Genomic DNA, 25,441 nt, shown 5'->3' on the forward strand with positions numbered 1-25,441 from the left:
AAGACAGATCGAAAAGATAATTTAATGGTAGCCACTAAAAATAATATTTATATCAATAATAATGTAGAACAAATGGCCACTCCATCAAGCTCTGTTCGCCATAAGCGGAAAGAACATAAATACACTGAATTCCAGAGACTCGTACGCAGCAAAGGGTACAAACAAAATGATAAGTTACCAGAAACATGTGTCAAATAATCTTTAATTTAATGAACGTTACAATTAAAATATTTATTTAGTCACTGCAAAGGTCACATTGTAAAAAATCTTGGACAAACAAACTAATTAGGTAGGATCGTAATTACTTGTCGATCTTTGATGTACCTTTTTATTACTGGTTGTTTACACCATGATAACACAGGCTGGTTACAGTCCGAATAATTAATACCTCATTTGTGACGTCACAAATAGGTACATTATAAACTAATAGGCAACCATCTCGTGCGGTTTGTTTGAAGTGATAACTTTAACATAATTACTAACGTTCGTTTTGCTTTTTAGGATTCCGTACCCAAAGGGTAAAACGGGACCCTATTGTTTTGCTCCTCTGTCCGTCAGTCCGTTCGTCTGTCCGTCTGTCACCAGGCTGTATCTCATGGACCGTGATAGTTAGAGAGTTCAAATTTTCACAGATGATGTATTTCATTTTGAAAACTAGAATAAAATAAATATTTTGGGGGGCTCCCATACAAAAACCGTGATTTTTTTTGCTAATTTTCTAAATAATGGTACGGAACCCTTAGTGTGCGATTCCGGCTCGCACTTGGCCGGTTTTTTGTTGCAATATAAGTTTTATGTCTTTGCCGAAATAAAAAGGAATGTTTTAATGAGTTCAATGGTAGCGCTAAAATATGCTTTAATTTATGGGCGTGTCGCGTCTCAGTTTATGAATTAATCTATGATTAGATAAAGCTGAGATTTACGGAGGCGTTTGCGCATAATAAAGAATAATTAGTTTCAACTTGCAGATCATTTCGAATTAATACATTTTAAAGTTACGTCTCAATTGGACTAGACCTGTATCTGGATAGAAAGAGCTCTACTTAAATATAGGTGGTTTAATTGTAAGTAGATTTTTATCTGTTGAATTATTATGAAGATTGATACAAAAAAGTTTATTGAACTTTGTCAAACTGGTCGTTTCTACGCTAAGTACATATCAAAGCAATATATTACAAAAAAATGCCTCGCCTTAAAAAATAAGGTATTTCGGAATTCATCTCTATTTTAGCACTATTCAAATAAGATAATACCGAAAAAACAATGTTTTTTCCAAAGGTGTTAACAGGAAAAATCTACAATCATAATTAATGAAGGGGTACCCCTTATTAATTACTAGTAGGTACTTGTCAGACTTCCGAGAACTGTATCGATTAGAACTCATTCCTTTAATTTATAGACATAATTACCTACTAATCGTTAACAAATCTTTAAAATGATTAGGTAAACTAAGCTTATGGAAATTCCAAAAAATGAAATCATGACACAAAATCATAACGAAACCCTTTTACAAACCATTAAATAATTCGAAATCCAAAAACCTACGAATGAAGATCACCTGCAATTCAAAAGGGTTACTTACCTACTTTCCAAATAAAGTATACCTACATACAAACATTACCCAAAAATACATTGCTCCGAGTTCAAACTACTTTAACCTCAAAAAAAAGTAGCTTCTCAACTTACATATGCCAAAATCTATTTACCAAGGCACATATCAAAGAGTCCTTTTATAAGTAATCATTAAATCACAAACAGATTGTTTCTTCTTATCTCAAAAACAAAAGAAAACGGTAAATTTCCAACCCTTACCCTTGACCGACTAGTTCCTATGTCGGGGAGGTTTGAGAATCTTTGGGGAGAATGGGGTGGCGCGACCGGGGGTAGAAAGATACTGATAAACCCGATGGCCTTAGATTATGATGTTGGCATTATTGTGGAGAATTTTTCTTTTAACTTGCTTATTGTTTATTAAGACACGAGTGTGATATAGCAAGGAACCATTTTAAGTTTAATCTATACTAATATAATAAAGATGAACTTTTGTTATACCCTAATAGGTCCAAAATTCTTGTCCCGATTTGACAAATACTTTGACTCTTTCGAAGTTACATTACCCCCGGTGAACATATTAAACCCGCGGGAAAACAGCTAGTGACTAATAAAAAGAAGGATCCAAAAATCAAACAGTTTTGAAAATAGAATATATCTCGGTACTTAAAAAAAGTATGTACAATAACAGTTGAAAGATATACAAAAAGGTTTTCTTCTAAACCAACAAACACAGACTACAATGGGTATTACACATTACGATCGCTCGTAAATGTTGAAAATCGCGATGGCAATCGTAAAAATGGTTGTTCAAGTTATAATTTCAACGGAAAGAATAAAAAAAATAGACGATTCGGAATTAAAATCGCTAATGACTAAGACCATTAAGTTAATCATTTTAATTAGACGTTGGTGTACGCTTGCGTTTCTATATTTTTTCGAGTAAAGGGGAGAGTGGGGTAATGTTGTAGCGGGCACCGCGACCGTTTCGCTTGACGCTTATCCAATACCACTCCACTTCATTATAACCAACTTAAACTTCAGTATAAAACAAGCAATGTATGACAAATTAATTTGACCTTAATTAGATCAGCTTACGGTAGCTGTAACTACATAAAATCTATCAAATGTCATAAATAAAGTCACAAACGAGTCCGCAGCGGCTTGTCTTTTATTGGGGTGATAAAATTAGACGTTTTTGTACGAACGAGCTACTTCATTGAATTTATTAACTTTATTATAGGGTTACCTCATTAAAACAAGGTTCATTAACAAAAATAAAAAAAAATTATACGAAAAAAGTCTTAAACTAAATTCTGCTTAAGTTATTTTAAGATAAATAAGAAACTCTCAATTCAATATACTGATGAACGCTTCTAGATTTGTAAGTATTACCATTTTACTGAATTAAAAACCCCTTCATTTAGTCCCTGTCTTCGTCAGTCGTGATTTCGTGAAGGATGGGTTTCGGAGGTACGAAGAAATATCACGTTGATCGCACGCGGCACTTATTTTTCTGTACAAAGTACTTTTTTTTTAGTATTTTACTCTAAAGAAAAATTTGTATTGATAAAAGCAGTTTCTTTTCGATGTCTTAAAGTTAAGTTACATTTTGAGCAAATTGTTCTCATATTCAAATTGAATACCCATTTAAAACACCCATTGTTGACACAATCAATTAGATTTCAATTACATTATCAGGATTACCATCGTGTAATACTTCATCCTTGCGAAAAATATTCTACAAAACATGCCTTATCCACATTTTCTTAGCTGAGCACGTCGAAAAGATCCAGACGGACATCTGAATAGCGTCTCATTATCTTTAATTATATACTGATTCTTCGGCAGAAGGGTGCCCGCTTTACGTATTGCTGCGTTCCCAATTATAAACTGCTATATATTTAGTTTTATACTTAAATGTATTAAGGATTCGTAATCAAGACCATTAATTTCTGTATTTGTCTGCATCTTTCTTTATAGTCTGGGGAACTGTGATTAGTGATGAATAAAATGGGTTTACAATATTATTATTAGTGTTGTTTTAATGGCAAAGTGGGTTTGCGTTTTTGGTCATGTGGTCAAATAATGAACATACTTATACGTCACGTGTTTTCTCTAGGTGTGTCAATATTCCTAACATAAATGAAAGTTAATCTCAAACAAGGCTTTAAGCACCTCTTCTATTCTCTCCAAGCTTTCTGCTCCAAACGACATAAGCCCTACTTCAACACAAACGGTTAAAACCGATCCTAGCAATCCAAATCAAGATGTCTCCAAGCCCACCCTTTGCTATCAAAACACTAAAAACTGTCATCATAAACATGAAACTGCGCATCAACTATAATTTTCATTAAAAACCTCGATATAAATAGAGAATCTTTTCAACGGTACTTATTAGAGGGTGAAAAGGGGATGCCAAGGTAAAAAGTGTAATTATGTTGATTATTTAGGCCTTAATGCGCCGACTATCCCGCACCTCCCCGAGCCGTCATTAATCGCCCCCCTCCCCCCTTTCCTTACAGCCTTTATTATTTCGTTTCAATTATTTTTGTGATTATCTTTTTATGGCGAGCGCGCATTAAAACTCGAAAAAATAACAGTGGACATTAAATGTAATTAGAATCGAAATTACGAGATGTCACCCGGTGGTGTTTGTGTTTTTAATATTATTAGGGTTCCCTGCGTTTAAGCTGCGTTTGGCGTTTTACGCGCGCTTTAGATGTCTTTCGCTTTAGCTTTTTTGTTTATTTGTTGAAGATCGTGTGAATTTACCTCCGTTTTGTAACATTAGATGTAGCCATTTGATGCTTTAGTACTTTTTAAACTGTGCTTGCTTGCCACTTAGCATAATTAAAGTCATATATATTGTTTATAGCGGCGTATGTAAAATGGTACTATCACTTGTATTCAGAAATGATCGAAATGATAACTAGAGATGGAATCGTGAAGTTGTATTTGTATAAACAGATCGTGGATACAATGCAGAACTATGGGTAGATAGGTAAGTATTTAGGTTCTAAATCCGTTAGACTTGTAAAGGTCAGGAGGTTATTTGGGTATACCGTTGAATAGAAGTGTTGTAAAGTATGTAATTAATACTTTACTATTTTGAAGAAAGGGTTCCGTGTCCGATCCGTGTTCTTATAAAGTCCGTTTACTTGTGTTTGCTTTAACCCTTAATTTGGAAATGTATCTTTAAAGATACAACAACTTTAAAAAAATCTGTAACATTAAATAATTGTGTTTTTTTGAATCGATCGATTTAATTATAAAGTTTGACTCATGACATCACTAGGAAAAGTAAGTCTATTGCATTTTCAACAACTGGACATCCCGATTTACGTCAACCTGAAAAAATGACGGTCGCGAAGAACAACAAAGCTGTAAGTTTTATTGATTTTTATTATTTTTTATATGTGATGATGTCAGGTTCTTACTATTTTATGTGTGTAACGTAATATACTAACGATTTAGCTGAAATAATGGCATAGAAATGTATTTATCGAGCCATGACAAGGTGTCAAACCTCAATGTATCTTTAAAGATACTTTGCTCAAATGTCGACTATACAACATTGTATCTTTAAAGACACATTGCCAAAAGTTAACCTATTATCGCACGTTAAAATTCTCGTAATATTTATATAAAAAAATATTAACTACACGCATGTGAGACCCTACAGCATGTAAGGTTCCGTAGGATAAAATTAATTTTTATTTAGATTTTTTTGCATAATTTTGACATAATTTCATATAAACAGTTAAGTGTTCAGTTTGCTTGGGTTTGGTTTGGTTGCATGTGCAATTTTTTTGTTCGTAGGTATTAAAACGAGCAAGATCAAAGCGCATTCTAGCGTTGATTCCTGCAGGAAATGCACGATCGGACGACAGTGACACAACAGACAATGAGGAAGATAACACAGCTAGTGACACAACATTGCCAGTTTATGGAATACAACATGATTCTTATAGTAGTTCCTCAACACCTTCACTGGATTCGGATAAAATATAATGTGAGATTATGTCTAACTAAACAACGGAACTGTTTTTACGATTTTCATGTAAAAAAATAAATTTTCTTACCAATTAACTATTTTATTTTATAACCCCGATTTGGTAATGTATCCTTTTGGATACACTATCGAAAAACTATACCTCCCTCCGTATTTGGCAATGTGTAAAATAAGATACATATTATTTCAGCGCAATTACTGAAAAAATTTTTTTTTGAATATTTTTCTCTATTTCCTTATACCTCAAATAATTAGACTACAGTATTTTTTTATAAAATTTGATAAAGATTATGCTTGCCAAATTAAGGGTTAAAAAACACCCTAGGTATTCTTTCGCGTTTATGATATTAGTTCACAAAAAAATGTTTTATACTAATATCAACATATGAACATTAAAACCTTATTAAAAATCTATACAAATGTAAAGCATTAATTTCTATGGCAACGGAAATATAAAAACACGTATACTTAATACTAAGTTGGGCGCGTGACTATCGACAATAGAAGTTGGATTTGCCAACCCTTTGATTCACTCACTAATGAATAGAAGAGACGAACGAACGAAGGTCAACCTTAATACACGAAAAACAGAGTTGAAAATCAAATGCAAGGAAGAGTTAATGCATATTATTATTAAAAGTGTTTATGGATGAGCAATTTTTATGATTGTAGTGGCACAGATGTTTAGGTATTGTTTAGTTAATCGTTAAATCTTTGGTTGCTACTGAAAGCAGGAATTTCGTAGACGGCTTAATTGTTATTTGATTTGACAAACGGTTGTAGGGAGCGAAATAAAAAATTGTTAGATTGACTTGACGTCATAATAAAAAATGAATTCTGCAATGGTGTCACTGAAGAATTTAACCCTCCCCTTCTCGTAGCTGTTTTGTGCCATAAGTTTTAAAAGAACCGTAGATTTTGGTTGGCTAAAAATATGTTGAACTTTAACACCATAGGTATCAAAGACGACCAAATAATACCTAAATATTCTGTAGAAATAGAACTTGAAACCAGTGCTCGTGAATAGTCTCTCATTGACTAACCAATAACTACTCATCATGCTTTTGTTGCTATCATGTCCCTAAGTCTTAGTCCTTTCTTTATATTAACTACGAAGAGTACCAAAACAAAAAAAAGTATAAAAATCTCTCTTTCCACGTAATATCACTTACCGAGAAGTTCTCAACTAAAAACTTTTTTGCAAACACTTAATTCAATACTGCACTCCATATCATTAACTGTCCAACATCGGCAAAAGCAAACAATTTAAAATTGCCATTTAATAAATATAAAACTGAAATAATTATCCGCATTTTACAAACGTGTGGTCAGCGGCGATCACGCGGGATTGGCAGGGTACGCCGGCGATACGGTGACCAAGCGTCATTCCCCGCATTCGGGACATGACTGTTGATTTATTTTGTGAAAACTATTGACTTATTCGAGTGTAAGTCTATAGGGTTATCGAATTTGTGCGATGATATATTATCTGTGAGGAGTAAGGGATTTTTAAGGACTGTGGTGGTAACAGTGCTTGATATGATCTACTAGTAGTTATTGTGTAACAGTATAAGTATGTAATTGTAAACGAATAAAATAAGTAGGCTTTGTTTCTTTACATAATATGTGTGTACTTGTTTACGTTGCGAACTTTCTACTTTGTATTGAAGAATATCTCTAGGTACAGCTATCCCCATCCCTTGTTATTATCATAATGCATTAACTAGATAAAACTTCTTAATACTGAAATCGTCATCAAAATAATATTTTTAAAAAACATCCACCAAATCACAAAAATTAAATTCGAACACAAAACAAACAGGTCACTTTACAAATCAGCAATCCAAATTCCTAATAAAACCGTCGAACAAACAAGTGAAAAATAAACATCACATTGCAATTCCCAATAAGCTAAAATCATGGTGGCTTCGCGTTCGCATTGAAATTGAAAGTGGCGGCCCGAAAACGCTGTGGACATCCATTGATGTATCTCTTCATCTATTATTATATTTACGAATGCGTTTATGCCGGGCCTCAATGAAAGCGAAACCGATTTCAATTGTTATCCCTCTCACCGCTTAATTGACCGATATTTGTAAAAGCCATTGGTTAATTTGCGTTTTCAGGGATACACTTCTAGTGGTTGGTGTTTTTGCGATGTTCAGTAGTTTTTTGGATGTTCTTTGGTTAATATGTCAGCTGTAAAGAACTGCTTCGTGTATGTTGGAGGTGTTCAGGACAAAGCTAGCTGTTGCCTTCGGTCTGTTCTCACAAGATAACTTCTTCACAAAACCACATGAGAAATAGCATATTTGTTTTCCTGATATTTGAGCAGTATCCGTTAAATAGCTTTTGCCAGAAAACATTCATACATTCATTTAGTACGATTTAGGGCAAACCATGCACACTACTAGTTAAAGCTGTTACTATGTCTAAGTATACATAGAATATACCTAAGTTCAATTTATAAGTCCATATACTACCAAAGACGAGTAAAATAACCAACTTCTCACAGTTCTACAAAACATAAAACAACAAACCAGGTATAAAACTAAGAAAACAGCAATAAAAAGTGCTACAAAATCTCAAAACTTGTCCACAAAACTGCTAACTTCATTGTCACCGTAGCTCAAACTTTTTACAGCTCATACTCTAATCTCATTTGCATTCTAAACAGGAAGCTGTTATGGACCAACATCATAATCTTTCTGAGTAATAAACACCATTTCAACGTCATATTATATGTTTTAGATTATTCTATTGTTTTACCATCACTGCGTTTTATAAACACTGTTATAAACTATTTCACACTAGCGGCTTTTCTACGTATGGTCGTACGGACGCCATAACGCGTCTAACAGAAAACAAATGATTTGAATTGAATTGAATTGACATCTACCTAATTCAAACGATGATACGTGAAACCACGCGATAGGTTTTTGTCGTCCGGAATATGTCGCGCGTAAAAACGTCGTGAAAATACTGCTGGTGTGAAAGCGCTAGATTAATGTCATGTGCCTATAAACAAGAAAGGTTTTAGTTTAACCAAAAGGTAAATTGGCATTTATTATATAAGGCTTATGTAAAAATAACTACTATCCATAAGAAAACGGATAGATTCTTTTTATAGAAACCGAGCATAGGACTAGGCTTTATGATCGCAATAAAAACACAAAAAGAACTGCACAGATTTTTATGGAATTTTCACCAAGCGACCGAGGAAGGTTAAGAGACAATCTCTACCTATTCAAAGTGAGGATCACTAGTTTGTAATTCCTTGATTGGTCAAGAGTAGTATTCCGATCATATCTCTTTTTCTTAGAACTTCAATCAATCAACTAGATAGTTGTCTGCTTGAAATAAGCCCTACCGTGGGTGCAATATTTACCAAGGGTTTCTAGAAACTAGGAGACAATCCTCAATGCGTAGGTCTACGTGAAAGAGCGTCCGAGAAACTGCTACCAATAGTAATTGCTAGTGCTAGAGAAGTGGCTTATTTCGGCTTAAATGTTAAAAATATCCTAGAAGCGTTAGTATTGAATTTGGAGTTGTGACATAGATATCCATTTTTAAGTAATCTAGTTGATTCTTTTGATGCTCGAAAGGACCTAATTTTAGTTTTTAACCCCCGACGCAAAAACGACGGGGTGTTATACGTTTGACGTGTCTGTGTGTGTGTGTGTGTGTGTATGTGGCATCGTAGCTCCCAAACGGATGATCCGATTATAATGCGGTTTTTTTTGTTTAAAAGGTATGTCAGTCGGGAGTGTTCTTAGCTATGTTTGGTGGAAATCGGTTCAGGTCTTCAAGGTCATCAGCTCGATTGTTAGGTGTGATAGGAATGTTACACGCTCAGTTTACTTGCAAGCATATGTGGGATCTGAAATTTGAAACACTAATGTCTTCTGGAACCACTGAGCTGGTCTTCTGGTAGGACACGAAGGTAGGAGACGTAACCCTGAACTGCCTTTTAGTAAACCCATCGAGTTTGGGCTCGTTGAATTTGTCTTGACGAGTTCTCTTCATGTTTCTGACTGACGAGAACCTGATGCTGGAAATGGGATGTGGCGGATGAAACCCTGGAATGCCGGAATGAAACGGATAAACCGATTTATATTTTTACTGAAAATCTAGAATGACCAAAGGTTGATCTTTATTGTTTCTCAATCTGTGCAATTCTCCCAGAGCCAGTTTGTCATGAGGATTGTTAAACAGCTTCCTTTGGCCGAGATCGCATATAGCGACCCCATCTTAAGATAAAAGAAATTAAACGAAAGAAGGAAAAATTAAGGAGATCCTTCAAAAAGCATGAAATAAAATTAAATTATAAATTTAAAAAAACCCCCGACCCAAAAAAAGTACGCCATAATTATGACAGAAGGTAAAAACGCTGAACCCTATAAAAAAGCATAAAATAACTTTTAACACTACGTAAGTACCAACTAAAGCATGTCAGACTAAACTAAATTTTGACATGTCGGGGGACCGCTTTTTACCTTCAAAAATACTTACATAAATCAAATGATACCGGCCTAATTACAAATTAAAGTAATGAATTAGAGCGGTCCCCCGACACGACAAAAGTTTAGTCTGACATGCTTTAGTTGGTACTTACGTAGTGTTAAAAGTTATTTTATGCTTTTTTATAGGGTTCAGCGTTTTTACCTTCTATCATAATTATGGCGTACTTTTTTTGGGTCGGGGGTTTTTTTAAATTTATAATTTAATTTTAAGATGATCACTTTTAAGGATGAGAGCCAAGTCATATTAAAGTGAACAAAATGTCATCATTGCTTTTGTGAGCCATTACTGATTAAAAGATATTTCTTTATACAAAGGATTAGTATTAATTCGCGAAACAGAGTTGTGACTATTAAGAGCAGATTTTTTCACGATATCACTTTCAAACATGGTTAGTTATTTATGCTATAAATAAAGCATTTAAGGTAAGCTATGAAAAATTTGTCTTTTCCCTTGATTACGCTAATCTCAGCTTCTGCGGGACCGATTTGAAAATTCTTAGCGAGTTAGCTCATTTATCAAGGGCTACTTATAGGCTACTTATAGGCAGCGCAAGTGCCAAAGCCAAACCACCTGAAACGGATGCAGCTTTAATCATCTTTTATAGATGTTATCAGGCCATAGTTAGTTAGTTACTTATAGGCTACATGCGAACTAGTTTCCACAGGACATGGGCAAACCGGCGGAAGCTAGTATAAGCTACACTTAAAACCTGTCATAACTTTGAAGTGTAGGTAACATCAAACAAAAAAGCGTAATCTTGAACAGTCGCAATGCCATCATGAATTACGCGGCCAGCCGTCTCTAAATAACACATTAGAGGGAATTTTACGCGTCTCAGCATTTCCTTGAGTATTACTATTGTTTCTCTGATGTGTTCGCAATAAAAGCACGGCTTCTATGCTATTAATATTTAGTTCAAAGGACTTGTTGACGCTTCATTTTATACTATTATTGCTGGTTGAAGATTGTACTTGGATTTTTGTATGTTCTTGTTTGGTGTTAGGAAAATGTTAAGATTGCGGTTTTCGCTGTGTCTGTTTAATTTTGTTCAGATTTGAAGCCTTCTATGACTCTGAATTCTCTAAAAAAATTCACACACATTTATTTTTATTTTCGTATTAAAATAACGTTCAGTACTTGTAGCTTTTAATTCAAATTAATCTGGACAGCCTTAAATTCCACAAAATTGTTCTTATGTCAATTATGTTTTATTTTAACTCAGGGAGTCGAAATTAAAAACCGTTAAAACGCAGACCCTATCGTTTATAAAAAATCATCAAAAATTAAACAAATCCTTATATTTTCCAAATTATTTCCCTAAAAACAGGCTTCAAGAACCTGATACATGGCATTTTTTGTTTGGTTCCCAGATCGAAATGGATATAAGGGGCATATAGAATCGAAATATAACATGTACAATTGTGCATATCCTTCAAAAGATACCTGGATGCTTACTGCTCTGTTTACGCACTTCAATCAAAACCGTGAGTATGATACCATGACTTGTATCCATGTTGATCTGAACGTAGTATAGTATGCTACTCACCTTTTGCGTAGTTTGGTGTACTAAATTGGTGGGGGGTTGTATAGTCATATCTGTTGTTTATTGTATCTGTGGTATAATGAATTCATCGTGTGTATTTTGTATATTTCGGTAGTACCTATTTTTGTTACCTAGGTATTTTAAGGTATTTTAAGGGTAATGCATATGCATACGTGGTTATGTGGTTATACAGGAACCTGTAATATTTGATACCCTTCCTGTTACTAAATTATCTAAAAGTGGTCAAAATACATACAAAGTAATAAATCGCAGATATCACTTTCAGTGGATTCCAATATAACGCAAAAGGAAAATTAGTTTTACTAAAATACATCCAAACAATTATAAAATTGAAATAAAAAATCCTGACATTGAAACCAAAAATATTCAACGTCCCATCTTCCCGCGCAAAATGTAAAACGCGAATATGGGAACGCTCCCCTTTACTGACGCCATCGGTAAAATGCGCGGCATGTCCGCGTGGAAAACGTTATATAAATAAACGATTTAACTGATCCACCAGTTTATTGAAACAATTACAAGGACAATATTATGTATAGGTAGGTATGAGTATGAACTACGGAACAGAAAAGTTCTGTGGTGTGAACTTTCAGAATAAAAGCCTGACTTTGTACATGTCACTTTAGGATTGTTCTTACTACTGATCTATTTTAGTAGCGGTTTTACTTTACGAAACATTTCTTTAGAGTAATAGAAAAAAAATATATATATGATAATTATTTTATAATAACTTGTAGCTAGTATAAAAAAAATACCGTATATAATACCGTAATATAATATATTTAGTATCGGATTTCTGTTACGATATTATCGGATTTAAAAACTCTACAAACCTTTCGTATAAAACGAATTAAAAAATACTTAAGAGTTCCTTAAAAAAAAAGTGAATATTTTGCAATTTTTTATTCGATATTAAAGTCACGGAACTTTTTTCACAAATCCGACTCTCACTTTTATCACATTTTTACCATGATTTTTATCCTATATCTTGAAGGCTTCTTACCACCTCTTACATAATAAGATGCAACACAGAATGACATAAAACCTCCCATACCCGGAGGTGTGTACTCTGTGGAGTACCCTCGTCCCTCTCAGCGCGACAATGGCACTCCGCCGTTATTCCACCCGTGAGGACCGATCACTTATTATTTCCTTATTATTATTGTTGGCTTACAAGCTATTGTTTGACATTTTCTCTGCTTGTTAGAATTTTGTGTTGTGATGTTCAAAATTGGGGTGATTTTTTTTCGTTTTTTAATGAGTGATTTTGAAGAGATTGACATTATTCGCATTGAAATCTGTGGTGTTGAAGATACCCATAACACTTAAAGTAATCATAGATTTGTTTCACCCAAAGGTGAAAGATTATTCATGATGATGTATATGAGGTACAGGACAATACATATCTTCTTATTATACCTATTTAGTCGATATGTACCTACAACCAAAAACTTAATTTCAAAGTTTTCTTTACTCTAACATCTTTGTCGTAACTCTAAAATCTTTTGCTATCTTTTTGCTTTCAGCATACAATAATAACATACCATATTTACCACGCATACAAATCAATAAAAATTATCATCATTTGTAAACAGAGTGAAATCGCGACACTCGTTGCACTGCCAAACTATCGCCATTAGGCACTAATCACGATGTCACTACCAATTGTTGGACACAACACTTTCATAATTGACACTTTGTATGAGTGTTTTGTCAATTGACTTTGGCAGGTGTGATTTACTGACTTATGGCTCATACAAAAGGCTAATATTTTTTGACAAAATTGTAATTGATATACTGCTTTTCCATTTTCTTCATCGGCCTCACCAGATCTTAGTTGGTCTACTACATAAGACCAGTTATCAACTCCACCAATAAATATAAATGATCATCAATGTTCCCATAGCCAGTTCTATTTAGTTATTCCAATTGGTTTCTGTTAGTCCGTCTTGAAAGAGGATCATAGTTACTCGTCGAGTCGAAGTTTATAATATTTCGACCGTACATGAACTTTCAATTTGGGTCACTCCAGTCAAGAACGTTTTACCATATACTTGTCTGTTGCTTGGTAACAAATGGTGTCAAGGGTTATCCCTTCCAAATATACATTAAAAACGTCAGCAAAAAATGGAATTTATAATTTTCCCGACTTATGCACAGGTATAATCATTTACCTGTTACCTATTGTTGAATATTTAAGAGTGGCCAAAACAAAATCCAATTTCGCATATTCATACCGAAACAAAAAAATCATAAGTGACTTTCCGAATAAACCCTCGTTAGAATTAGAAATCAACCGTCACTGGCCGAAAAAAAAAACAATAATTATAAAGCGCGCGTAATTCTAATTCCGAATTCAAATTAAAGCCGCTTAATGCGCGGGAGCGACCCCGTTAAAAAAAAGAGTTGACGAGTGCTCGGAGGGTGGTAATTTTTCATTAATTTAAGTTCACCATTCCCTGTTTTGTTTGCTTTTAATCGCATTTCTAATTAATCCCGTCGAGAATAACGTGACAACTGTCGACTATGGCCGCCATTTTTTCGAGCCGAGTATAGCAGATGTCGGCCGATTTCCATTTGTTTCTGAGATTAATGATTCGGTACGATTGTGAATTTTTCCGGTCGGCTTTTGTTGTTTTAGAAGCAATTTGTCCGCTTACTTTTGTAGAGAGGCAGTCGTTAAAGCCTCCACAAATGATATTGGAACGGAATAAAAAGTTGCGACAAAAAGGGTTTCATGTATTCGATTTCAGTTGCATGTCAACGGTATTCTGTTTGGTGAAAATTAATTATTTAGTCTAACACCCGTATAAAGCTCACAAAGTATTGTTGATTTAATACATTTTTCAATGATTCGATTTTCTAAAATTGGATTCTACATGGCTAGAATCTAACTATGGAGACCTGGAGATTCTGTAACGTGTATAAAAACTGCAACTAGTTTACAACCTGTTTGCGATTAAACAGATTCCCGATGCATAAACAATACATATAGGTAATATTAGTGTGAAATGTCATTAGATGCTACCTTATACATATACCTGTATATAGGTACTTTACTATTTCATACACCTGTATCAATTTCCGTCGACTACTAACGCTTGAACTGAAGTTTAACCTTGCTAAAGAAATGAAAAACGAAACTGCAAAACAAGTTAACAATTAATAGAATCACGATCTAATGAACGGAAAACGTAGTGAAGTGTCCGCTTGCAATGGCGCACTAGTCGCTTAGATATTTATTTATTTAACAGGTGAAAGTTGGGATTGGTGTTTTTTTCATTTTAAAAAGTGTAGATTAGTGTCAAAGTATTCATACAACCTTGCTGAGAATGATGTCTTGATCCGACTTCCAGGTCTGGTAATCCTTAGGTATAAATAGCCACCCATAGACCTGAGTTTGAATTTGAATTTGAATTCAGCAACACCAGACTTACAGAAATAAAACACGATATTCAACCTGATGACAGATCAGATTTTAAAAACCACGTTGCTACATCGAATTGCATTTTTAATCACGCACCCACAAAAACAAAAACAAATACAAAATCTACTCAACAAAACGTTGTCAATCGAACATTCTCCCAAGCATTGCATATTAATCTAACCGCACGATCCATCAATATTTTTGAACCGGACAAAAAAATTGACACAATATTTTGCAAAAATAGTTTAATTTCGAACGATGCGCCCTACGGAAGAACGGTTGCTCAATAATGCAGTCCCCTGGCCAGCTTATAACACGTATCAATGACACGTCGTATTGAAAAGCGTATCCGTAACTAGTAGGTTGTGAAGTCATGTCCACTTATGTGTTGCAAGATATTGCAAGATGTTGCAATAGTTTAGGACTTTGAAGTTTTATTTTGAAAATAAGGTTTAACTATATTATATGATATTTAATATACTATTCAGATAATTTAGAAAATAAACATTTTGTTCCAATTAGGTATCAGTCAATCTGGCTGACTATTAATTCTAAAAGAGGCGAATCAGAAATGCACTTCTTCGATTTCAATTCCAAGTTATTAAAGCTGCACCTTTTACTACATAACCATTATGGATATCGAATTGGCACTTTAGTTAAGTCTGTGATAAGTTCAATGGAGGTTTGAATCCCAAATCAAAGACATGAATAATTTCAAAAACATGGAACCCCTAAATGACAGCGAAATGTGAATAGAACTTCTATCTATTTCAATGCAACCAACAACATCAAAACATCGAAATATCGAAACGACAATTGTTGATCAGCCGAACAAAACTTGAACAAAGCCCAATAAATGAAGTACTAACACGAAGATCACAAATCGCTTTAATATCAGTACAGTTACTAAGGCTAGCCTTTATAGTGTAGCGCTATAAGTGTGTGTAGTGCCTGTAAATTTTCGCAGTGGCGATCTGTGGCCGGTCTTTGTGCTATTAATTTGTAATGTCCCCCTCTAGCCTAGATGCATAGCCGGGTGTACGTGAGAGCGTATGGGGGGATAAGTCGACGGTTAGGGGTTAAGGATTTTGAGTGCGTAGCCTTTGTTGTTGCGAAGTTAAGTTTGGAGGTTCGATATCGTTGGATTTATTGGGTAATTGAGATTTTTGGGGCTGTGGTTTGGATTTGCGTGGGTGTGTCAGTGATAGGTGGGTATTTTGTCGGAGATCTTTTTGTGGTAGAACAAATAGCGTTTTTAGGCTATCTATATCAAGATCATTTCACTTGAATATGTAGGGATATGTATGGAGAATCAAAACATATATTTTTTGTCACATAAACTATTAATCTAGTACAGTTGAGGTATTTATCAAAGACAGAGAATTCCTAATACCAACAAAAATAAAAAAAAATATATAAAACCTTCGCACATGAAAACAAACACGCCACCGATACCAAAGATCGTCACAACATTCCCCAAACGGCCACCGACGACACGCAACATATTCCAAATCTTCAGACATGTCGTCGTTTTAGTACCTCATGCTGAGCCTTTGCCGATCTTCAATGGGGGCCCGCGTTTCCGATAGGATTAAGCCAGACTTACTGCTCGGTCAGAACACGGCGCGACGCAGTAACCCCCTCCCCGGTGCCCGCGCCACACACCCTATAGCCTAACCTCACCCCCTCTCTCGCCCGCCGCATTAGGAGCAATCATATTCGACGGCTGCTAGGTTTTGGCATCGGTCTGTGTTGCTTAGCCTCGGCCAGCTATTTGTGGAACAATGATTGGTCTTGTCTTAGTTTGTAACGTCGTTTAGGTTTATTTTCGTTTGATTATGGATTTGTTTTGCTGTGTCTCCTAATTTGGTGCCTCAAAGTTATTAAGCATATACTTTGAAAATATAATTTGGCTGTTATCTGCCATCTTGCAGATTACATTTATGTCTAAATCTATAATAATGTTTTTCAAATAATTTATCTATTAAGATTTAATAGTGTATCATTTTGTTGAGGGAACTTAGTAGAATGCTAACATTGGTTAGGTTGAACAGTTTTTCTCCTCAAATCAGTTAAAACGCCAAATAAGATTACCTTCACCTAATTAGGAACTCATATCACGCCATACTACAGCTTCACCGTTACTTAAGCTCAGGTGTGACTTGTCAACCTAAGACTAGCCACAGCCTAAGGCTTTGTGCGTCAGTTTATTACTTACGTTCAAAGGTTTCTCGTGTGCTGTGGTCTCCTCGTAAAGACCCCCTCTTCGCGTAAGAGGTGGCTAACGAAATAGCTACAAAAGCGTGTCTCCGTGATCATGTGGAAGCCTAGACGTTCCGCCTCTGTAGGATGAATATGTTCTCGTAGGCGCAGGGTATAAACCTGTGTAGAATGATGGTCTGTTCGTTCGTAAATTAGATCGAATTCTGTGTGGCGTTCTTAATTTAGGCTGTTCCAAAATTGGAGCTACGTGTATTGAAAATGGTTAAGTTCACCTACTATTCTTTAAAAGGAATTTATGTTTCATTTATGATTTTAGATATGCATCAAGTAACATTAAGATCCTCATTCTTAGCTTCTAAGTATGAGAAAGTTGCAACTCAATTTGAACTACATATGTATATCTATACACGCATAAAGTTGCCATAATTTGTGAGAAGAATAAGCGGCTAAGGTGTAATTCTTATGAGTCATGAGTGGAAACACTAGCTTCTGACATAAAAAAGTCATCTTTAAACTTTCATATCTTACTCAACTGCCAATAAGGGTTATATTTTTCAGAAGAAACAACCAAATTATTCATACAACTAACACCTAATGAGTAATACTCATACACGATTCTCTACTAAGAATCTAAGGTTTACTCCAATGATATTTGTTAGTAATACTAATGCTATTCCCCGTATCTCCCTGATATTGTTATTGTCTGTTCTTCTGCAAACATTTAGTTGTATCTTTCCAAGTATTAGAGATGTTTCTTGCAGTTCATTTGTTAACTTTTATTATATCTATGTGTGTTAGAAAGGTCTTTAGTACGTATGCGCTCAGATCAAAATTAGTTAGAGTTAGAAAAAGGGGATTATTTTTTTTGACTGTTTAGTTCCAGAGAGGCTTGAAAACGCATAAACGAATGAAGGCCCTAAGTTTGTATACCTAAGTTATTGTTGAATGAATTTGCTAGGAAGATAAATTTGAGAATGGGCTTTCGCTCATTATATTATCTTATTAGATAGTGTTTTGTTTTGGCATTTTGGGTGATGGCAGTGATTTGTTCTTTGCTTAGATATAATTTTATTCTTTTCATTTTATGGGTTTCAATTTAAAACAAGACAATTAGTAATAAGGTATAAACGAGTAAAAATAGTTATAAGGGTTTATGTTGAAGTCAGCCTTCTATTGACTGATCATAGATCATAAACTTTCAGTGCTAAATCACTATTTCTACTACTAATACTAAATAAAATGTTCTAATCAACATAAAATCAACCACAAACAGACTATTAATAGTCTTCTAACTAACAAGACCTAATAAAAAGGATTTGTCGACCAGTACTACATTATTAGTTAGCTACGAAACTATAAATCCCCCTGTACATAATCGGCACTACGTTAACGCTACACCCTGTATAGTTCCAATAAGATACCGGATCAACATATCTTGTGGTAGGAATTTAGTCCTGCTTAGTTTACTTGAGGTAAAATCTTAATTAAATATACATGTAGTACAAGATATCCTATAGTAATTTAGATCGAGATTTTTCTACTAAGTAGGTAAGTACGTATATTAATTAATTCAATTCTCATAAAAATATGCTACATGAAAGCTTAATATTTTAAACATAGGAGCCAGTGCTAAAACGAACAACTTGACTTACTGTAAAAAAAATAGATTTATTTATAGAAAAAGTTTTTACAATTGTTAAAGCTCTAGATCCCCACACTAGAATTCCCTCTGTTGAGGGATTCAGGCTCTGGCGCGGTATGCATACATTTTAGCAAAATACTTGGGTATATCGACATGCGTTTTAGAAAAACTAAAAAAGAATATCTCGTAACAAAACCTACTTTTGCATCACATACGACCTTCATAGACCTAAATACCACCAAACCACACCTAATGAAAAAAAAGAAAAGAACCAAATTCAAATTTCAAAAACAGAACACGCTAACCCTAAAGCAACAAACAAACCGTTCTTCCGAACACCATAACAATCCATCCTTCAATTGACTCGCGATACCAAACAGCTGATACACTTTTTCTTCTTCCTAAACCTAATGCGAGCTAAACACTACCTTAATGTGTAAACTCTAAGACTGGTATTCGTATGTTCGCATGGAGTACGAACGAAAGAGGGAACAAAGGAGACGGGACCACGTGTCTTGACCTATTTGTGTCGTGCTATTGGTGTAGGTCGTGTTTACTATGTCTGGAGAGAGTTTTTAGAAGGTTAGCTGCTTTTTAGGGTTAGGAAATTGGTTTTTCTTTTTTTTGTGTTTGGTTTATGGCTTTGAAGTTTGTATGTGAGGTAATGTGGTGTAGTGATGAATGAGATTTTCGAAAAGTGTAATGTTAGGGCTCAGATTATGCACAGAAAAATATTTTGTCCTAATTTTTTAATAAACTATTTCAAATAGTGTCAAATTGTAAATCATATAATAATAAATAATTTTCCCAAAAAAACTACTGCATGTTGTTTTTTCACATTTTTTTTTTAGATTTTTTTTCTTTTTTTTTAAATTTTTCTTTTTTCTTGTTACCAGACGAGTCGGGATGCGAGGCTGATATGTTGGAGGGCGCGGAGGTGGGACGGCACTCGCCGCCCCGGCCGCAGCAAGAGCCCATCAACCTCAAGAATGAGGTGAGTACCACTTTACACACGTGCTTTATTTAGGACAAGGCATTAACTTAAGATGGGGAAAAGTAAGACTCTTTTGTTCTGGGATTAAAATTTGAATTAAGCCAACTTCGAAAATAGATGGGATTATGACTATCTGAGGAGTTTACAATACTTTAGTTGTTATTCTTTTTAAGAAAAGAGAAAATGATGTTTACATTTTTCTTAACTCAGAAGGATTTAACTGACCAGCCATTGGATCAATATAATAATTACTATGTAATTAGGTACGTCTTTTTCCAGATTTCTGAACTTTGTTATATCTACATACATATTTACAACGAATAAATCTTCTAGAAACACAAGGATGATAATAATACTCATGTATACTAGGAAACTGATATCGACGTTAAACAACTGCGTTTATAAATTTAATAAAATAATATCGTAACTAAACCACGCTCAGTAGCAGCCCTATCACTGGGTTAGTAGGTGGAGCGAATTTGCAATCCGATAAAATGCTTTTCGGTTTCAAATTTTCATTTAATGTAAATAGAATTTGTGTCAAACATGTTGTATGTAGCTTTAGCCCACATTTAAGAAAAACAATTTAATCCAAATCCGTAAAGTCGTGTCGATTTATTTTCATTTCGAAGTTCCACTCTGGCGTACTTTTCGAAAAAAAACAAAGCTGTCAAGCTCACCGCTGCTACTTAACTAACACGTGGCCTTTAAATTGAAAACGCGGACAAAGTTGAGTGCGAATAAACGCGCTCGATCCTCAAGTGGCCGCTCGGCTCGCCAAAAAGACGACGACATCCCCCGGCTCAAAAGGTCCTCGCAAAGACTAAACATTCGTCGCTTCGTTAGTGCCCCCGCGAAAAAATCGCCATGCGATTCGACGCCGACCAATCTGCTCCGCACTGCCGCAACCTACTTGCCTCAGAATCTATAGTATCGATTAGTGAGCGCTTTTTTACCCACACGCACTCACACACCGCCGCGGCGGGGCCAGCCTTTTTAACAATCTTTTTTTCGTCCACCCCTCTCTCCCCCAAAACCGCCATGTCCATTGCGCGGATGCAAAGACCACCCCTCTCGCCCCACCCCTCATATAGCAGCATTGAAAATGGAATTTCCATGAGTGATGGAGTGTCAAACGGGAAGTGAAAAAACGGAGAAAAAGTACATTATGTTAATTATTGAACGCGTGCTCCGTCCGAGTTTAAATTGAATGTCATGTCGTACGCGTCCGTCGCGTCCTCGTGTCGTGGAAACGCACGCTTTTACTCTTCTATTCCGTTTCGTGTGTACGGTATAATTTTTAATTTTTACTCTCTGTTCATGCTAAATTAATAATCACACATGTCGAAATTCTGACAACCCGTATATTTTGTATGTAGCGAATTTCAAACAAAACTCGATTGGCAACTTTTGGCCCATACACGTGGACTTAGCGGAACGAGATTATTAGCTTTAACGCAATTTCAACTCTATTAACATGGCCACAAAGCGCTTAATGCAAGCGCTGTGGTCGGGCTAAACGCCGGTAGCTAGAATGACTTTTATTTTCATTCACTAAGTACGGGAAGACAGTGTGTACGCTACTAATCTTTTCTACAAACTTTACCCATTCTTTAGTTCGCATGACTTCGCCGAACTACTTTGGAAGGATGAATGAATAATTCTTGTACTTCAAGATTTTCTACTGAAGGAAGATCTTAATTCATCATAGATTAAGTAAGTTGTGTTTATCATTTTGGGGATATCAATGTAGTATTTGCCTTAGTCTCGTCCTAAGAAAGTAAGATTTTGTATTCAAAACTAATGTTTGTTATGAAACGATAATATGTAGAATGGTTGCACTGTTTAACTTTTAATGAAATCTACTATCTAAGCGAGCCTTGCACAAAAAGACCGGACAAAGCACTTATTCACCGGACAACACGAACTATTCGGACAGTCGCATTGCTAATGGAAAATCCCGAAAAAATATTGGCGGTGAAAAAAATAGTTTAAAAAAATCGTCGAGCACATTTGAATGAAAATTGGGTGGTGAAGGGGTGGCGCGCGCGGCCGCCGATCGCCTATTATTATTATTATTACTTGCATTATATCTGCATTTTTTTCACGCACACAGACGCGGGCGCGCACGCCATTTTTATTTTTTTCTTCCTTTTTTCTTTTTTCGGGAAATCGACGGGGGCGCGCCGCCCCCACACATGGGCCGCGCTCGAAGCTCGGGCCCACCAGAATCGAACTATGCGATGTCTACAAGTGGACGAACATTTAAATTGGCTCTCATCAAATATTGACTGCGTGTAGTTTTTTCATTAACCATTCGGCTTTTTGTGAGGTACGCTTGCGGCCACGTCGGTTGCCGTTCAATTTGTATCTACTACCTTTGAGCAGGTACGGGAGTGCACCATAAGTTGTTTTTTAGCTTCAATTAATATTTTTCTAGTGCTTCAATCCGGTACAATCAGATTTCTGATTTACGGTCCTGTTTTAGCTTGCAAGTTAATTTTATTGCTAAAAATATCTTTGTAAATATTATTCTAAATGGCTTATTTAAAATAGGCTTAACTAGTTAATCGAATAGTTCCCGAATGTCCCACTCCCAATAGAATAAAAGGCCACTGCATATTTAACACCACTAACACTGGCATCCGTAATTAATCATTCGTATGATTTGATACACGAATTTTCCATATCGCTTTTATCAAAATGTTTTAATAAAATCGCAACAGGTAGGGGTGTGCTCGGTAAGAAAACATTAAATGTTTGACTTAGATCCTTTTCACTTGAACCAGTAAGCTTTCTGTTTTCTTAATTTAGATATGGCCTCTTTTTCCTATTTTCTTTCAAGGTTTTAAGTGGCATGCTGTTATCAAATACATCTTTTCAGTTTCTTACTTTTAATGTTTACGTCTATCTACTTACACATTAATATCAACTAGATCTAACTATAACGAGCTGTTAACAATCCAAGCAGATAATATGATCATTGCCATATTGTAACAAAAAATTCGTCCTAAGTTCCGTACGTTGTTTCGCCTTTCCTAAACCCACCATTTTATACTGACCTATCGTCGCTGTCTGACCCGAATATTTCGGCTATAAACTTGTCTTTTAGTCCTATTCATCATTATGTATTTGGTAATTTATTGCTGTTTAATGTGTCATATAATGTTACTATATGATGTAGATTTTCTTAAACGTAAAACTGGTTAGATTAAGCTCGGTGCTAAATCAGATCGCCAAGTTTAAAAAGCCGCTTAAACAATGAATAACTTAATAAAAATTATAATAAGACACGGAATAATGTATGTCCCACGTAGAACAACGGACGGCACTGCAGTCAAGCGAATTTATTATCATTAAAAAATGCAAAAAATCATAATTAAAGGGGTGGCTGTGGGGTGCATCCCATTTTTTATTTTAATTGGCTTGTAAATTACAAAAGTTATAGTGAAAACGTTGAGACCCGTTTTTTCGGTGTCATTATGCGGTTTTAAATTTTGTCGCTTACCAAGGTAAAATGTATTACTATGGAAATAAGTTGCGCCTGATTAAATAAGTTATGAGGGTGTTCCGGGCTCGGGAAGTCTTCTCGTTTGTATTTTCGTCCTTATTTTCATATTTCGGCTTATTTAGTATTGGACCTTGACTCATTGCGTAACTACAACACTATGAAGTCTGCATGTAATATGATTAAAGTCGCATTTCCAACGGACAACAGATGTAAGTAGCTAAAAAAAGTACAAACAAATAAGTTACACCTTCTTTTCTAGGCAGAATATACTTAATGACAGGATCTTCAACTCTAAACCTTGTCACTGGTTGACATAAACATATTTTTAGTTAAAGTTCCATCGCGAACAGAAAGCTCAACAAACAGCATTAGATTATGCAGCACTTCTCACGTCATAAAACAATATCCTACGCATAAACCCATCGGCTTCTCACCAAATGGTTATCCAGAAACTTTGCACGAATTTCCCGTCCAACAAAAACAAAACGGAACGTTATTTTAAAGGAATAAAGTTGAAAATTGCATCGAAATTAATATTGACAGCGGTAAATACGGTGTAGCGCCTCCGAAGCTAGGGTTGCTACAAATATAAATCTCGACGTCGCAGCCGCGGCCAGGGTTGCCCACGGAGGACGGACGTGATTGATCAAAGTCGTTTGTCAGGCTCGCGTCGCGACTGTTGGTAGCCCTGTGCAATTAGCACATGATTCTGGCCGTCTAATGCACGAATTTGGTTTTAATTATGGAATGATGTTGCCATGGAATGTGTGCGTTCTAATTTTTGAATTTGAACTTTTTTTTCTTTTCATTTTTTTAAAGGTTCGTTTTTCAAATGACGGATTTTTTCTTTGTCGATTTTCAAAAACAGTGAATAAAAATATTTCATAGTTTTAGGTTTACTTGAATGACACGCTTTTTAGTAAAATACCTAATTCCTATAATTAAATACTCAATTTTATTTACACAGTAATTGATTTCTAAGTTTTAGTACATAATTAATTGTCCTTTGTTGCGGATAATAATAAAATATTAAATAGCTTACATATAAAGAAGTTTATTACGTGGAGCAATTAAATCGATTGTCTTCATAATGTAATCGATTTGATTTTTATAGCAAACTACTCTGTGCACACACATATTGATAAGTCGTAAGCAATCGTCTTCGTTTTACGCACATAAATATAAGATATTAAGATGTAAAAGACTACAGAAGTGATCATGAAATTTTAATTTTAAGACTAGATTAATAGTGTGAACAGTAAAGCAAAAGAAAGAGAAATAGGGAAGACGATAGCATTGCGCACATTGGGGACTCCAAATAAGAAAATTGAGAAAAGGGCGGCAAGGGAATTTCGAAAGAGTGAAGTGCATACTAACTTAGGTGAGGTTAGGACTGGTTAAAGAAATGAAAGCAAACGATATTCCAAATTATAATTAAATTAACCGATATTCCAACTAGTAATTAAATTATGAAACTTGTGCACAACTTCGAAAAGTCTACTTTCATAATTAAAATACATAAAAGAACGCAAGAAAATAAACAAGGAGAACAACAAAACAGTAAACAAATAAATCTATGTTCTATCACCTAATGAGACTTATGACACACCACAAGCTTTTTGACACATAACATTCACATTCGCGTAAACTTACATTTCTATGGTGATGCCCTTGTTACTGTTGTCTTGATTACAAAGAAAACATTTTTTTTTGCATTCTCCATCTTTGCAAAGAACTTGGAGCGGTTTCAGACTTAGCGTTTTGTATGCATATAAATGACCTATTTAGATACAAAAGATGAAGTTTTCTTAGAATTATCTGAGGGCAATATAACGTCTCTTGCGCGATTGTATGAATGTTTATTATAGAAAGACAGTCAAACAGGATTTTGGCTGTTCCGTTGGTACTCGTACTACTACACTACGTCCACTGTATGTAATATTTTGCAAAGAAAGAGTCAATATCTGGGTATTCTAAGATATATCTATGG

At 35.1% G+C, this 25,441-nt stretch overlaps 1 protein-coding gene and 1 long non-coding RNA gene across 11 annotated transcripts in view; both read left to right on the plus strand.

The window, feature by feature from the left end:
- Pdm3 (pou domain motif 3) overlaps window positions 1-25,441 on the plus strand; it is a 133,213-nt gene that overhangs the window by 12,698 nt on the left and 95,074 nt on the right. For 6 of the 10 annotated variants that reach the window (XM_049838230.2, XM_049838235.2, XM_021328804.3 and 3 more), the window contains 2 exons: window positions 11,461-11,574; window positions 19,843-19,940. In XM_049838230.2, coding sequence (XP_049694187.1) covers window positions 11,502-11,574; window positions 19,843-19,940 — 171 coding nt within the window. In that variant the 5' untranslated portion in view covers window positions 11,461-11,501. The remainder of the gene's footprint in view (window positions 1-11,460; window positions 11,575-19,842; window positions 19,941-25,441) is intronic. The other 4 variants (XM_021328806.3, XM_021328807.3, XM_049838233.2 and 1 more) reach the window with 1 other exon arrangement.
- On the plus strand, window positions 4,723-5,639 carry LOC135117248 (uncharacterized). Its single transcript, XR_010276735.1, has 2 exons — window positions 4,723-4,937; window positions 5,374-5,639. It is a non-coding gene; the product is annotated as an uncharacterized LOC135117248 (long non-coding RNA).

This window comes from Helicoverpa armigera, chromosome 8 (assembly GCF_030705265.1).
Source record: "Helicoverpa armigera isolate CAAS_96S chromosome 8, ASM3070526v1, whole genome shotgun sequence".
Lineage (NCBI taxonomy): Eukaryota > Metazoa > Arthropoda > Insecta > Lepidoptera > Noctuidae > Helicoverpa > Helicoverpa armigera.